Source organism: Haemaphysalis longicornis, unplaced genomic scaffold (genome assembly GCF_048455015.1).
Source record: "Haemaphysalis longicornis isolate Haplotype H1 unplaced genomic scaffold, Haemaphysalis longicornis Haplotype H1 scaffold_2, whole genome shotgun sequence".
NCBI classification, from domain to species: domain Eukaryota; kingdom Metazoa; phylum Arthropoda; class Arachnida; order Ixodida; family Ixodidae; genus Haemaphysalis; species Haemaphysalis longicornis.
In genome coordinates this window covers 118,046,281-118,062,146 of record NW_027526295.1, presented here as the reverse complement: position 1 = coordinate 118,062,146, position 15,866 = coordinate 118,046,281, and the positions used below count along the sequence as shown (strand labels likewise).

The following is a 15,866-nucleotide window of genomic DNA, read 5'->3' as shown; positions in this document are numbered from 1 at the left end:
CGAAGCAGTGAGTGCGGCACTTTGCCGGCTGACATCGCTAACAGCCGTCGGACGCGTTGGACTTGTCTCAAACAACACTGACCAACTGACACAAGTGGCACGGTCGCTTACGTGACCATGTTTGTCATGTCATAGCTTAAGTTTTATCGCAATGCTTTACTATTTTCGTTTAGCTATTTCCCGGAGGTTGCGCAAGGTGACCTTGTGACCGGAGACACCCCTCGGCCACACACCTCTCGAAGCGCATCGCGTGAGTCGCCGGGCCCGCTGTCGGCGCTGCGCACAAGGCTCCACTTTAAGTCGTTCTGCGGCGGCTGCCGTGACGGGAGCGGCCGCTCAGCTCATCGGCAGCCGACCAAACCCGCGGCCTCCCATGCATGCGGCGCTGCGTCGTTTCGGGCAACGTGACTCGTCTCGCGCCTGGTGGAAAGAAACAGTGCGTTCGCTGTGAACGAACGCCGCGTTTGCCCCTGCGAACGCCGCGTTCGCCCGGCCTCCATCTGGGAGCGTTGCACGCACGCGAACGGCTTTGAGACATGGTCGGTAATACAGCTAAACCGGAGGTGAAAGGAGTACTGACACGAAATTTTCATGTCACGTTTTTTTCGCTGCTATGCGTGCCTACCAGCCCACTATTCATAGAATGACAGATTAGACGGTCGAGCGCAGCGTAAACATTCATTTACGGCGTCGTTTATCCGTGCCAGTTTCGGTTTCGACTGAAAAACGCCGAGCGGCCGCCATAACACGATGTATCACATGACGTCACCATTCTTGCCGCATCGCTGCCTCTCTGGAAGCGCGCGCGAGCGAGCGCACGCGCGCGCCCGGACCGGCCGAGGTCTTCGCCGTCCCCACAGGCCCGGGCAGCATGGCGTCAGTCCCAAAACCATCACGTGTACACACGCCCGAGCATCGCGCGCCAACCACAGCCAGCGCGTCGGCTTTGTCACGGGAGCCCCGACGTCGCCAGTTTGGGGCAAGTAGCACATGACGTCATGTCGGCCCGCTCTGGGCTTTCTCGTGCGGGCGAAGATTAAAATGGATTTTAAATATGTTTCGCTGAACTGTTGCTGTTGAAACTTGCTGGGAGATATCTCCTGATAAAAAGGAAGCGTTTTACATAGTTATCGCAGCTTTGAAAGTTCGTGTCAGTACTCCTTTAACCAAGCGAAGCGAAGACTCAACCAGACTGAGCCAAGCTTTTGCTTTGCATATCCAAGGTTAGCTGAGCTAGGCCGTAGCCCTCTTTAGGAAACGATTGGTATGAACCGTAAATAAAATACAGCAGGTCTTCAGTTCGTTCAGAAGCAAAGTGTGAACACTGGAACTGACGATGATTATGATGGTGATGATGATTAGAGGGCATCTATTTGTATTGGGACGTCGGTTGTCACCAACCGACTTGCCTCTGTTATTCTACTTATTCAGCAGTATTGCAGCAGTATTGCACTTCAGCAGCAGTATTGCAGCGCCATTATCTGTCACTGTGGGCGATAAACAAGATAACCAAACACTGACACTTCAGCAGTATTGCAGCGCCACCTGTGAAAGCGGGCGATAAATAAGATAATCAAACCGTGGCCTCCGCGATTTGCTGCCGGCGGCGCGCCGCCGGCAGCCGATCGCGGAGGCCACGATCAAACTTGCGCCTGTGAGATGTCAGCAGGCCCGGTCCGCAGGCTATATTTAGTTTTACAGCCCTGCTCTCAATACGTCATTGTCGACGTCAGGAAAACACGCGACTTAGCGGGAGAATTGAAATTTTGATTGAAAATATTTAATTTCTCAGTGAATAAAGCATCGTCTCCAGCCGAACAAGCGCTTAGGGCCCTATGAAACGCTAAATCTTTCGAATAAGTCAAACTTGTGTTTTGTCTGCATGGCCCCTTCAATATGTAATCCCTATTTACCCTGCTTATAATCCGTTTACACTGTTTGATTTGCGTTGGATTTTGTCGGCCTCCGCCAATTGCAACAAGCTGCCAATTGCAGCGAGCTGCCGATAACACGTCAAAAGTTCAGTGCAGAAAAGTCGTCGGTGATTCGCTATTTTCTGTCTATTTTCTGTCAGTCGTGGGTATTTTCTGTCTATTTTTTTTTCATTTTACAACTTTTAACGGCGGAGATGTTTTCTGTCAGTCGTCGGTATTTTCTGTCTATTTTTTTTTTTTCATTTTACAACTTTTAACGGCGGAGATGTTCTGGTAACGCTCTGCCGTAAAGCGTTACCAGAAAAATATTATCATAGGCGAAGCGGAGAGGGGAAAATGCTAGAGCACTAAATGTAAGAAAAAGTGGCGAGGAGGCAAGGAGTTGGTAGTGCAAGCTTCAAGAAAAAAATGCGGTCAGAGAGGTCCCGGGAATGGAACCCGGTACCTTTTCGCCGTGTAAACCGGCATCCCACCCACTGGGCCACCCCAAAGGCGCGAGGGTACCGGGTTAACAGCCCCAGGAAACAATAACATGTGAAAAAGAAAAAAAAATGTGTTGGCACGCAGTGCGGCACAACTACAAGGAAAAAAGGCCAAATTGGAATTTTCACAAGTATTGGAGGGAAATGGGTTAATTTTCAAGCAGAACAAAACTAAATAAACCTTACAACGAATACAGGCGCTCACATCGAGCAAATAAACATTGCATCTCGCCTTCCCAGGCCGTCTCATTACGAGACTGGAAGGCAAATGCACACATGGGTTTGAAGGTTGGAAATTCTATTTGTCAGTCAGAAATAATAAAAGAACGAAAAAAGCGATAACCTGACCCCCCAAATTAAGCCCAACAGAAAACAATTACTAGACCGGTGCGACGTGAAGCAAAAAGAGACGCACCAGGGGAAAAACGCCTCCCGTGGACGGAATCTAACATGGGTACCTCACGTTATAAACCGGATTCTATGCGATTGTGCTCGTGGCGTGATCTCTTGTATGCTGCTCTCCTCACCAGTTCACGAGTGTTCGCACCCGAAGAGGGGAGCACAGTGAACCGAGTTCGCGAAGCCGGTTGCCACGGTTTCTAGCGCGTGCTACGCGGCCCACTTTGGGAGAGATCTGAAAGCCTGCGGACAAAACGATGCCGCCCTGCCAGTTATGGAGAACTTTCAGCGGCAAGTTCGGAAATCAATGTCAGGTGCAACAGCCGGGTCTCCAACGAAGGAAGAGGGGCCGTCCGCTCTGCGGTTTCTCCAGCCTTGCACCACTATTGCAAGCTGTGCCATTTTTTGAGTAAAGTTTGCTTCAAAAGAGGTGTCAGTGTTATTTTAACGAGGCGACCTTTCGAATGAGCCAAAGTAGCACAAACTCTCTGTCATTTTTTTTTGGTAAAGTTTGCCTCTCTCTCTTCCATTCAGGGCCCCTTTAAACGTGAATTAAATATCGCAAGCCTGAAAAGTCTAATCATATTTAAATCGCTGCAGGGTTATCATGTTGTGAAAAACTCGGAATTTAGTGCCACACTAGGGGAGCGTAAGAAGGACAGCTGGCGGCATATATTTCGAAGCCTAATCTGCATCAGATGCAGCGATGGCACAGTAAATAACCAGCCAGCCCACGACCGCTGCGTCTCACAAGCGTTGTGGCTGCCGATAAAAGCACCGCAAGATAATCGATGCATTTTCTTCTGAAGCATTTCGTATGCGCGGGATTACTACGTAACGCCGGAGTCCTTCAATGCTTTACTGGTCACGAAACTTCGGCGCTCGTTTCATATAGGGACAGCGCGCGCCACTACAGGCGCCCCCGCCGCACGAAGGTCATCCAGCCGCCGCTTTCGCGGCGTATTGGCCTGCTCTTGGCGTGCAAACGCTCGCTGCTTTTGGTGTCTGCGCACAGATTAAGTGTTTTTTTTTTTCGTAGTAGTTAGCGATGTATAGTCCAGTCATCACCTGCCTTAAATGGGGTTTTATTTTTCGTAGTAAATTACCGTAGACTTCGGACGCGAACGGCAACAGCTTCTGCGTGCTCTGGCACAAGCGCTGCGCCGTCGTGTTTTCGGATTTTTAAATCTCTATTTCTTCTTTTCTTAAAGCAAAAGTTGTAAATACCACACATACAGTAGCTGCGTAGTCACGGACTGATGCGGGCCTATCGATAATACAATAAAAAAAAACTGAAAGAAACCAAGTACGCGTCGTTCAGAGTACGCTTAATGAATCCGTTGATTGCTCTGGAATTCACAGGACACTAAAAGAGATAGCCCAATAGTATTGTCGTTTCAATGAGTGGGTACATACTTGAGAATATCTAAAAACGCTGCAGAAACGCGAAGGATCAAAACACGAAGAGATATATGTTGCACCATGTGTCTTTCCGCTTCCACGCTTTGCAATCCTTGCAAAAACAGGAAGCGAAAAAAGAACAATAAAACTGATTTTATCACAATCAACAAAAATTCAATGTTACGAAGGGAGGCAAAAGAGCGTGGTCCAGCGTACAAAAATTTATTTTTTCGCGCTGCGATGTGGAGCACACGGAGGAAACAGAATATTGCCACGTAGCCAAGAACGACGCAAAGCTTTTCTGAACGCAGCGAGCTAGCGAGCTCTTGTTCTACAGAAGACTAGAATGAAACACAAACGTCGAAGAAGCAGTCCGCAGTGTGACGTGCACAGATTAACGTCAATAAAGTGAGTTGCGCGGTGTTTGCTATGCATGCATTACTCTCGGAACGTTATTAATTTCAGATCCATGGAAATGGGATCGAGAACATTTTCGAAGAAACAAAAAATCAAGTTGGCGACAAGGTGGCACCCTTTTCATATCAAACAATATTGCCCGACGGGACGTACGACAAAAAGAGCAAACGGGCGCTCCGGTTGAAACGCCCGATAAGAAACCGGAATCGGCCACGCGCGGTTACAAAACAAACAAGACGAACCCTAAGGGATAATTCGCGGAAATATGAAAAGTAAAAGCACAAGGACGTCCCAAAGCTTTTTTACACGCGAGCCTGAGCGCAAGGTAATACAAGTTTGCGTACAGGTAATGAAGCACTGCTACAACCTGACTGATATGACAAAAATCCGGATTTAAGTTAGCCTTGTACAATTGTAGGTCCACGATGCTCTCAAAAGGGTGCATTGCCTTTTCCATTTTTACACACAGTGCATTTCCACGCACTGTCACACACTTATAATCGAAGCTGAAATCTCCCGTTTCTTGCCTTGGAATGGCGCGCATCCATTGCTCTCGCAGCTCCCCGTCGCTCGGTCAACAGAACAAGGAAACATTTTCTGGGGTAGCGTTGTACAAGGAACGACATCCCGGGACGCAACCCATGTAAGGCATTGTCGTTGCACTACTTAAGTCGCATCACAAGAGCACGAGATGCACGTTACATTTTTTTCCCCGCACAAAACAAACACAACTCGCCGCGGCTCCGCCGTTCGAGCCAGCGCAACGCCGCCCGAGGAGAGACCTCAGTGAGAGGGTGGCGCCACCGCGCGGCGGCCAAACGCAGCATATGAAGCTCTCCCATTGAGTTACGGAGCAGTTTCGTGACCAGTAAAGTAGTGAAGGACTCGTAACGCCTACATCAACCAGAACACCATTGTGAGCCGATTGTAATAATCGGTTTGCTTTCTAGGTGGATTCCCCTTTAACTTCACCATTGTGTTCTCCGATTACGAAGCCTGCAACATCCTAAGAGCGCCACATTATGGAGGTAAGACGTCACTCTGGTGCTGCATACGTGTTTCATTCATGACGCTTTCATTTGTCATGTCAAATAAAGCGGAGTGCAGAAGCTTCTGGTCGCTCGTAATCGCAGATCAACTGTTCACGTCTCTTTTTATTGTTTTGCTTATGAAGCGAAAACCTTACGGGGAAATTTCTCGCAATCAAAGCTGTTGTCTGTGGTGAAATTATGTGTTTTATCGGGGAGTAGAAATGTTAAAAAAGTAATTTTTGTATTTCGGAGGAGGGTTGGTAAGTTTTAATTGTGTTGAGCGAGGAAATGAACAAATAAATTTTGAAGTTACCAGTTTAGGGCAAAATGACCAGAGCCCAGGAGCTCCAAGTCTCCCATACCGAAAAAGTTATCCGACAAGAATAACTTCAGTCGCACAGAAATGCGGAAAAGTTGCTCCATCCCTCAAGTTTTTCCATAAAATTTCTGAAAACAAAAACATTCATTAATCAGAAGGTCCTTGAGAGTTTAAAAATGGTTTCCCAAAATTGTAGGTGGACCAACACAAAACTCACGTGCGCACAAGTTTCATGGAGGCCGAATTTTAAACTAAACGAATAATATTTTTCAGACGGTTTATTGCTGCCCCTTTCTTGTTTTGATTGGGACGTGTTCTTTAGATTGTGCGATACTTGAGACAGAGATTATTTGCCAAAACTTAAACGACAATGACATTGAAGGAACAACGAAACTTTATTGATAATTGTATAAGAATAAATGTTGGTAAAACTACGGCTATTCGCTTACTCCCCCCCCCCCTCGTAACAAAAGAATTGAGTTACTCCCTAATAAATTAAACAACACAGAAATCGAAGTACTAAAATCTTTTAAAATCATACAGTGTACTTCAATGATAACATGTTATGGGATAACCGCATTGCCTATATATTATCGGCAATTTGTCTAGAACTATCGGCATTATACACCGCCACAATTTTCATCTTCCAACATCAATGAACATGCTTCTGTATAACTCATTATTCTGTTTTTGATTAACTTTGGAGTTCTTATTTGGAGTATTGCCACGAATGAAAACTTGCACAATCTCACAGTTTTTCAAAAACGAGTCGTTCGGAAGTGTTGTAAATTTCCTTATCTCTCACACACTGCTGGTTGAAAATTTCGACATTGTTTCAATTAATTTCATGACTTCCTATGGGCTTTATAGTTGTTTTCAATTAGTTGAATCAGTAATGACGATGTACTAACCAGGATTACTGCATTAAAAGAAAACAGCGGAGTCTACAAGGCCCTTACCCCAGAACCTTGGAATGTAAATAGATGCCACGCAAACTACGGCACACAAATGATCCAGTACTTATTACCTGCAACGCTAAATACTGTTGTCATTTGAAAAAGTCCCCGTTTCAACGCTTTCATTCAGAGAGTTGTGTGATATGATTTGTAAAACCAATGCACCGTAACAAGATTTGTTTTCAGGCTATACCTGACATTTATAATTGCTCTGTACTGAATGAACTGTACAGTCGTCCACAGGCTTAGCTGGAGCACCAGATTCGTCTTTAGCGTGGTATATCTCTAAAATTCTGAAGCACTCCTAAAAGAATGCGTAATGCTTAAGTTAGCCCTTAAACTGGCAGCAGTGGGGGCTAATTTTCCTTATATCAAGGCAGGAAAAGACGATAAGCGTGTAAAGCATTGCTCCAGCTAAGACGGTGGACGACTTTAACAGACCTGTGTAATTCGTCTTGCATTGCTTGACTTCCTGCGCTATGTGTAAGGTGGCAAGGACCCTTCAAGCCGTTTTAACAGCTTTTATTCCTGGTCTTGCTGCAACGTGGTTGTGAAATAAACTCAAAATATTTCAATACAATATCTGTACTGTCCTATTAGGTGGCTGCGATCTCAACGTTCACGAAAGCTACATCAACAAGCCACTCCCGGATTGTTGCGAATTCGTTTATGAGCTGCTATGTGGACCGCAAAAGTACTACATTTACAACGAAACAATATGCCGTAATGTTCAGGACAAGCTGCTGGTTACACTTCCACCGTTTCCGCCAAAACCGAAGCCAACAACGCCGGCTGCCCCAACACAATGATAGGGTATACATGTCACTGTACATTCTCATATTTGAGTGCACAGAAAGTTGTCTGAATCTAAAACAATAAAACAATACTGAAGGTCAAGGTACTCATGCTTGAGTTGTTTCGCGTGTGATCTGATTATTTCTGAGCATGACCGGCTTTATGCCCATAGCAGCCATCGACAATGGGAGCCAGCGTGCCAAAATATTGCCGTGTAGGGAAGGCACGCCCCGTGAGGAGGTGCAAAATGTAATCCTAAACGGTAAACCTCTCCAGCTTCGCTTCGCTCGCAGTGCGATTTGCGACGGCTCGCATAAATTGTAGAGGCCGTACCAATCAATACCGATTGCCCCTGTCAGTCAGAAGCTATAATAACGGCCAACACCAAGAATTTAAAGGAGTACTGCATAAATCGAGAATAAACTTCAAGCGGCGGTCATCGCCATCGGGCAGCGCCTCGTTGGTTCCGACCTGGTCTGTTCGCCTAGGAAGTCTGAACTAATCGTGCTCGCACCGAAACGCAGGGGCAAGACGCCGCAGCGCGAAGCCGATCGTGTGAAGATAGTCACCGCATCGGGACAACGCATCCCCGAAGTAACAAGAATCAAGGTTTTGGGCTTGATCATTGGCAAGAACAGCAACAACGACAAAACCCTCGCCAAGGTCAGCAGCAAGACGGACGAGGCAATTCGCCTCATTCGCCGCATTTTTCTCGAGAAGAACGGGGATGAAGGAGGACAACCTCGTGAGACTCCTCTAGTCCTTTGTCGTCAGCCACATTACGTACGTGGCCGCGTACCATAACTGGAGGGTCATGGAACGGGCCAAGATCAATACACTCCCACGGAAGGCTTACAAATCGGCACTGCGCCTCACGGAAACCACGAGCACGGTGCGCTTACTCCAGCTAGGAGTGCACAATATCCTGGAAGAAATCGTGGAGGCGCAGTTGGCGGCGCAGCTGGAACGTCTCTCCAAGACAAAGACGGGACGCCAAATCCTCGAGAACCTTGGCTACAACCCCGCACGCCGGACCGGCAACAGCGCGACATAACGAGGAAGTGATGGCGCACTTATGCGTTGACCCGATACCCAGGAACGCCCACCCGGAGCATAACAAGGAGGAACGTGCAGCGTGAGGCAAATTTGGCCCGCATCGATATGCTCGCCAAATACGGGCACGCGCGTTACGTCGACGCGGCAGAGTACCAGCATGAAGGCTACGTCACGGTCGCCATTAAGGCCTCCACGGGCACCAAGACCACGACTGCGAGTGTGCGGTGAACCGACGCCACCGACGCTGAGTGCCGCACAGTGCTCTGGGACTCTAGAATGGCCGTACGCAGCTACGCTGAAGTCGCGTTTGCGCCAAGGCGGCCGCCATGCAGCGACGTTTGCGCCAAGCAGCGACGAGATAGTGACAGTCGTCGCAGTTTCGGAATGGTGTTGGCTTGCTGCTATTGTTAGGAGCTAGTTTCCAGTTTACAACCACTGAAAACTTCAGTTTGTTCGTGTACTTTTCAATGAAATTTCGTTGCTACGTTTTGAAATGCCCATTTAGTACGGGCAAATCGTCGAGGGAGTGCGACATCCCCGCCGGTGAGGAGATCTCCTTTTATGTGCTGCCCAACGACGAACCTCGGCGAAGCAAGTGGCTACGTTTTGTGAACTTTGCAAACGGAGGAGAAAGAGAGCTAAAGGAAGTACGAGTGTGCTCGCTTCATTTACGAGGAAGTGATTACGGCAGGGACCCTTACGTTAGCTCACTCCTGGGACATGCTGGCGCTCGTAGCCGACTTCGTCAAATCGCCGTCAAAGCGCTCTGAGCTTGGGGGAAAAAATGCCGTACACACCGCGCATTGACGCTCGTATCTTTCTGGTCGAAGCAGAGAGCTCGCGCGAACGGCTTTCCGTACACGACACCGGCCAACTGGCATAAGCGATACTGCTACTGAAATTGAACTATTATTAACCGTAATAAAAATACGGCACATACGTACCAGTCTGTATTCGTCCGTCGCGACGGGGCTGACCAGGCAGCGGTGCCGACGGCTGGGCGTTCGTCTGTTGTGGCTATCGCGTAATGGTCGCTTTCCGGTCCATCCGCGTATCCCACAACTCCTGCCGCTCGTGCACTTAGAAGCATTGAGCGTTCAAGTGGTGTGAGGTTGTTAAATGCAAGCCCGAGCTTCTCGGAAAGAGTTTTGTTCTCCGGATCAGGCGATTCCATGACTAGGGCTGCGGGTGCACTAGTTTTTACTAGTATTTTTAAAATGGCCGCCGTCTCGGTTTCGGCACGAGTTCCGGTTCCTGTTTGATTGCCGCGTGTGGGTGCTATATGGAGTCGACATACTAAGTATCTGCTTCATGGACCGGCTCGTATGACGCCATTGTTCACGTCACGAAATGTGCAATTTAGCGGGAGATTTAAAATTTTGGCTTAAATTGCCTTATTTCTCAGTGAATAAAGCACCATTTGCTTCCGGGAAAGCGCTTAGGGTACTATGAAACACCTAATCTTTCGAATAAAACAAACTTTTGTTTTCTCTTCATGGCTCCTTTAAGAGCTGAGAAATCGTCCTTCTATCTAAAAAACGAAGGCCGTTTTTCCATTGAAACTTTGAGTGAGGGTTAGAATGGGCAAATTGAAGGCGAAATCAACAGCTTAGAAGATGACAGCGCACCGAGGAATTAGCGACGAAGCTGTTTTCGCTTCGAAGCGGGAGGGCAGGGCGACGCCATGTTAGTCAAATCAAACCGGAGACAGCAAAGGATGATGGGATAGAGTGCTGGGCTCAGTGAGCTCAAGTCATGGCGGGACTCGGCTTCACAAATGTGACGTCAGGGCCTCTCCTAACCTTTTCTTTCCTCCATGGTATTACCTCTATGGGCCGAAGCCGCCGCCGGCCGCGCCGCGCGCAGCGTGCGGGTGGTTCCGCGGCAGAGCCAGCGCGCCTGTGGCGTGCGCGGTGCGTTTTCGCGAGCAGAAAACGCACCATGCGGTACACGCGTAAAGCCTACCATTGCGGCGAAAATTCGATGACCGTTTCCAATAAAAGTCCTGATGGCGACTTGTATTGCCATTGTGGGCTATATTGTCGGCTCCTTCACCGCATGTGGAACTATATTTTTCTCAATAGTGCGTTTTTGGGCAGCTATTATGACTAGCTCTGACTACATGCATAGTTTGTGAACGCGCAGGGGCACAGTCTCCACTCACCCGGCCGCGCGTGTGAAGTCACGTCAAGAGTTTCTGACAGGCGCTGTAGGCACGCGGCCACCTCACTTCTTTTCGCTTCCTCAGAGTGATGTCACGCCTACGTCCATTTGCGGCTGGCCGCTCCGCGTGCTGTTCCGTCGGCGTGATAAATGAGATCAAATTGGAGGATGTTCCCTGCGTCGCAGGTCGCTCACATTTTCGTGAGGGTATTCTGTTGAGTAGTGGGAGCGAACTACGTAATAATATTAACACCGAAAATTTGTGTCAATACCCCCCTGGACGGTTCAGTCCGAAACCGCTTCTAAGATAAGCAATCTTCAACGTAGACAAATAAGTCACACTGCTACTACATTTGCCTCCTCTACAATTCTCTATTTTTGAGCATTTCCCCTCATTGAAACATTCTGAACTTTGGGTTTAGCTCTATAAGCTTTATCAAGCTCGCCTATGCACATGGAAGAGTTTGAAGGGATAGCTAGAATTTGTGTAAAGGAGCTCCAACAGGGTCCTTTTGTGTGTTGAAGCGCCGTGATTCTTGGGCGGAACCAGAATGTATTTCCGGCGAAGAGAGCACTAATCGACGGCGACTCCTTCCACGGTATGACTGGTGCCACGCTTTTAAGAGCTTTCTCACGGTGGCGTACAAGCGCAACAAATGTCGAACTTCGGTATAACACGCATGATAGCCGTCCCAGTCAATGCGTAGGGAGAAAACCACAGTTGACTTCGGGATATGTTTTAGAGCCGCTGCCCCGCTGCTGAAGCCATGAGAACATGGCGAAAAAAAATTCCCTTTGTGTTTATTTTCTTTTTATCCATGCTATGGAACAAAACGCGTTGAATATTTCTTTGTGCTTTTTTTTTCTTTCTGATGTACGCGCGCTATGAAACGAGTGGAACGCTATGGATTGCGTTAACAAAGGGTTAGCGCCTGTGGACGCTTTTTGCATATATGCGGATGGGTGCGCTCAAGGAGGGCGACAGCCGGATCCGTACTTTTTCCAAGCGAGCCGAGTAACAATTTCTCGTTAAAAATACTCTTATTTAAGCATACCGTCGACCTCACAGGATGCGTGATCTTCCTCAAGGGTGAATCGGCGAAGACTGAGCACACCGGAGTGAGGAAAAGACAAAAGAACGGCGGCAGGCCGCGCAAATGCGCATGCAGCGGTGAAATGTGGCCCAAATGCAAAGCAAGCCGGTGCAGTGGCGTCGTAACGAACTAAAAGAATCCAAACATGCAAAAACAAATTCCGCACGCGGAGTTACTCGCATAGGCAGGTCGCTATCAATGGGTCCATTCGATTCAGCCTGCACCTCTTGAACCAGTTCACAGCGGTGCAAACCGGGTTCCGCCATCCTGAATAATCGGCGGAATCAGACCTGCACTTTCTAGGTACGGAGTACCTTAGGACCGCACAATGTCGATCCGCGTCCGCGCGCACAGCATTTACAATCGCAAAAAATAACAGAGGCACCGGCAGGATTCGAGCCTGTGTCTGGTAGACCAGACAGATCTGTCAGTGTCAGTCGTCTTACCCACTGGGCTACGACCGCGAATTAGTGCCCGAGAGTCAAACGCCTTACTTCCTCGCCTGTAACGGTGCGGAGTACCTTAGGACCTCCCAATACCCGTCCGCGTCCATCCGTGAGCACACCACCCTCAAGAGAAAATCAAGCGAAATGCGATTTGAGCCGTGAGGGGCAGTTTCGTTTAGGGAATATTCAAGGTGCAACTCACGGTTCCAATCAAATGGCGGTCGGGCCGCAAATCAGATGTTACTCGGGGCGCAACTTGGATGTCATTTCGAAGCCCCGTACTCCGCACCCTCGCCATCATCCACGGAGTGGAGATGCTGCCATTTTTCGTCTGTTTCTGCACCTCCTCGGCAGGGAGTGCAGGCAAACCATGAACTCGTCCTGCACCCCCCCTACACCACCGGTGAACCGAACGGCACGGTTCAGCTATGTGCCGCGACCTGCACCACTATAACGAACGGCGAAGCGCTGCACCGCCTGAACTGGTTCATGTAGTGCAGGTGAAACGAATAGACCCAACAGAGCGGCAGCCCGGCCTGGTTACGTGAAGCGCGTCTCCTGTTTGTCTGTCGTCTTTACGGGAACGAAAGTGACGAAAGTGGCCCCACTGGGCACAAATTGAAATAAACCACCTGCGGTTGTCATTGTGCTACAGGCGCTGTTTCCTTTGCTTGAGTATAGAACCTCGGAACGTTCTTAGCGTTATCGGTACCTGAAGGCGAGAATGCTGTCACGTCTGCAGACTTCGCTCATAACTTTTTTGAATTTTCATTCTCTAGTTCTCTATACCAGGTGAATGGATACCCTGTGCGTTCTGTTTAAGAGTTGGAAGAAGGTATGTAAACAGCTCTGAACGTCCTTTATAAATGATTAACATTTGCGGCGCGTTATTAATCGCTGGCCTCGGCATAGAGCGTGAGACTAGTTTTAAACATTCAGGTAGAAGAGCTGTGTAATCGTCAACGCGAATACATGATCAGAGCGTCAGACAATATGCGCCATGCGACAAGCAATGAGTATCTGAACGGACCTTCGTGCCTGCATCGTTCTCGCGTGCAGATGTCGCCCACTTACCGCAAGAAGGTCCCCTGGTCGAGCGGTCGTTGCCGCTGCATCGTCAGTGGTGCGGGACCTCGCTGCAACGGTATCCTTTCCAGGCACGGGCTGAGAGGCGGCAGCGACCGTTTCGCTGCTGTCGCCGGGGGCAAAGTCCCGCGTGTGAATCGAATGCGGGTGTCCCCCCAAGAGGAACAGGAGACGCAAAACGGGCTTCCGCAGTCGGAGCCTGGGCCTTCTCGTACGCGCCACGCCCCCTCGCGTGGTTCCGTAAAAGACGGCGAGGGAGGTGAGGCGACCGACCGCGAATACTACATTGCCAATCTGGAATTTCACGGTCTCTGGGTCACGGCGTACGCCTACCCTCTCCCCACGAGATTGCCCTGCCGGAGTGGCTTCCTGCAACGCCACCGCCGCGACAAGGCCTGCCCGCTGTGGGGCTCTGAAGTTAAGTGGCTCGCATGTATTGTATAAAGGAGTCGAAACAGTTATACTTAACAGTATCGCGTGAATCTGCATAGCATCTATGAAGAAAAGAGCAACAGGTCGACAGCCTTGCTAATTGTTCGCGTTTGTTTGGCTGCTTTCTTCCATTTTGTCGTTTTATATTTCCGTCGTCTCTGTTCCCAACAATTTTTTTGGAAGGGTGAGAATTATCAATGTTCATTTGTTAATAATATTCCTATTTAATCGGCCTGATACGTTGTGGATCGATTGATTGTCTTTATTAACGAGGAAACTCGTATCCCAAGTGCTACGGGCCCTTATATTACTGGGATTATAGGAAGGGGATGGCTGGGCCGCACGTCTTCGTGCCTTCAGTCACGTATGCGATCTTGAGGGGATTGTCGTAAAAAGAATATGTATATATGTTTTTGTCTAGTGATTTTTTAATGATAGTGATTAAGTATACTGACCAAGGTATTTATTATATCTTAACAGGGGGAATTTGAAACCATGTATAGAAATTGTTTGGATACACGGAGGGCGGAGAGCAAAACAAAGGCCACAGAGCGCAGAAGATGAACACTACCCATGTAAAATGCTGCGAGGATGGGTTGGCCAACAAATTCATGGGCCACTGGACGGCGAAAGGGACGCTCGGTTTTGGTGGACCATTTCAAAGAGAACTAAGGCTGGAAAGTTGGAACAATTGGTTGCATGATACTGAAAACACAATGTTAGCGCCTGAAGTGCGGACACGAGTTCGGAATGCACGGAACTAGCGCTTGCTCCTTGTATTCCTGTACCGTGTCCTGTCTTTCTGCGGTAAAATTAGACAGTTGTAGCGGAGCGGGGAACCGGTCCCGGTACGGTACCCGGTACGCCTGCGCATGCGCACAGCCAGTTTTTTTTTTGTTTTTTACACCTCGGCGCAGGCGCAGTAGCGCCGGTCGCGAACCAGGTGCCCTACCGGTACCGGCACTCTTCTATGATATAACTCTCTTTTATCGTAAGTATCACTTGTAAGAAAGTTGCAGCCAGTGCTGTTTCTTCGTTCAGCTGCAATAGAAATCGCGGTGTTCTGCTACTCGCCTGAAAAAAAAAAAAAAAAAAAAAAAAAACCTGTCGTTAGCACTTGGAAACCTGGACTCTCGGCGGCCATTTTCAGAAGAGACGATTCTGCGCTACTGGCCCTCTCTGTCATCCGCTCAGAAGGCGACTAAGGAACTTTTACGCTTTCAACGGGCGAGGAACTTAAACACGAGACTATAGACTGAACGCCTCAAGTGTCAGTGTCAGTGCTTCAGCGCTGGGCATACGTGTCTACTCCAACTTCTCTTCATTCTTTCTTTTCTCTTTTTTGCCTATTTTCCCTTTCCCACGTGCAGGATAGCAAACTAGGCTCCAGCCAGGTTAACTTTCCTGCCTTCCTTCTACACCCTTCCTTCCTTCCTTCCTGTTAACAAGACTTGTGCGGATCGGTCCTGGTGGAACGCGAACGAAAGTGGTCAGTCCTTCTGGGTCTAGGGTGATGCTGTTGTAGCAACACACGAGTCCTGGCGGCTGCAGAGGGAGGGAGGAAGGCAGGAGCAGCCCCCTGTCATGACCGGTTCTCAGGTCCTTCCGTATGCCCCGGCGCGGCGCGGCAGCTGACCTCCCGTCGCGTGCGGCTGGAAGCGAGTCGCCGCTTTTGTGTACGCCGAAAGGGAGAGAAGGAGAGCATCGTGGTAGGCGAAGGGAAATGCGAGCGCCTCCTCTTGTTACGCATTGTGAAGCCAAATGTGGAACGGCCGTATCGGGAGCGGGGCGGCAAGCGGATGGCGTGCCAGTCGGTCACAAATACAGTTGTCGCTTCTTTCTTCTTGTCCGCGCG

General features: G+C 49.0%; 1 protein-coding gene across 2 annotated transcripts in view; it reads left to right on the top strand.

The window, feature by feature from the left end:
* Nucleotides 1–7,828, top strand: part of LOC144169141 (uncharacterized) — a 61,047-nt gene extending 53,219 nt beyond the window's left edge. For both annotated transcript variants that reach the window (XM_077698169.1, XM_077698170.1), the window contains exons 5-6: nucleotides 5,584–5,661; nucleotides 7,540–7,828. In XM_077698169.1, the coding sequence (XP_077554295.1) occupies nucleotides 5,584–5,661; nucleotides 7,540–7,748 (287 nt within the window). In that variant the 3' untranslated portion in view covers nucleotides 7,749–7,828. The remainder of the gene's footprint in view (nucleotides 1–5,583; nucleotides 5,662–7,539) is intronic.
* Nucleotides 7,829–15,866: the final 8,038 nt, after the last annotated feature.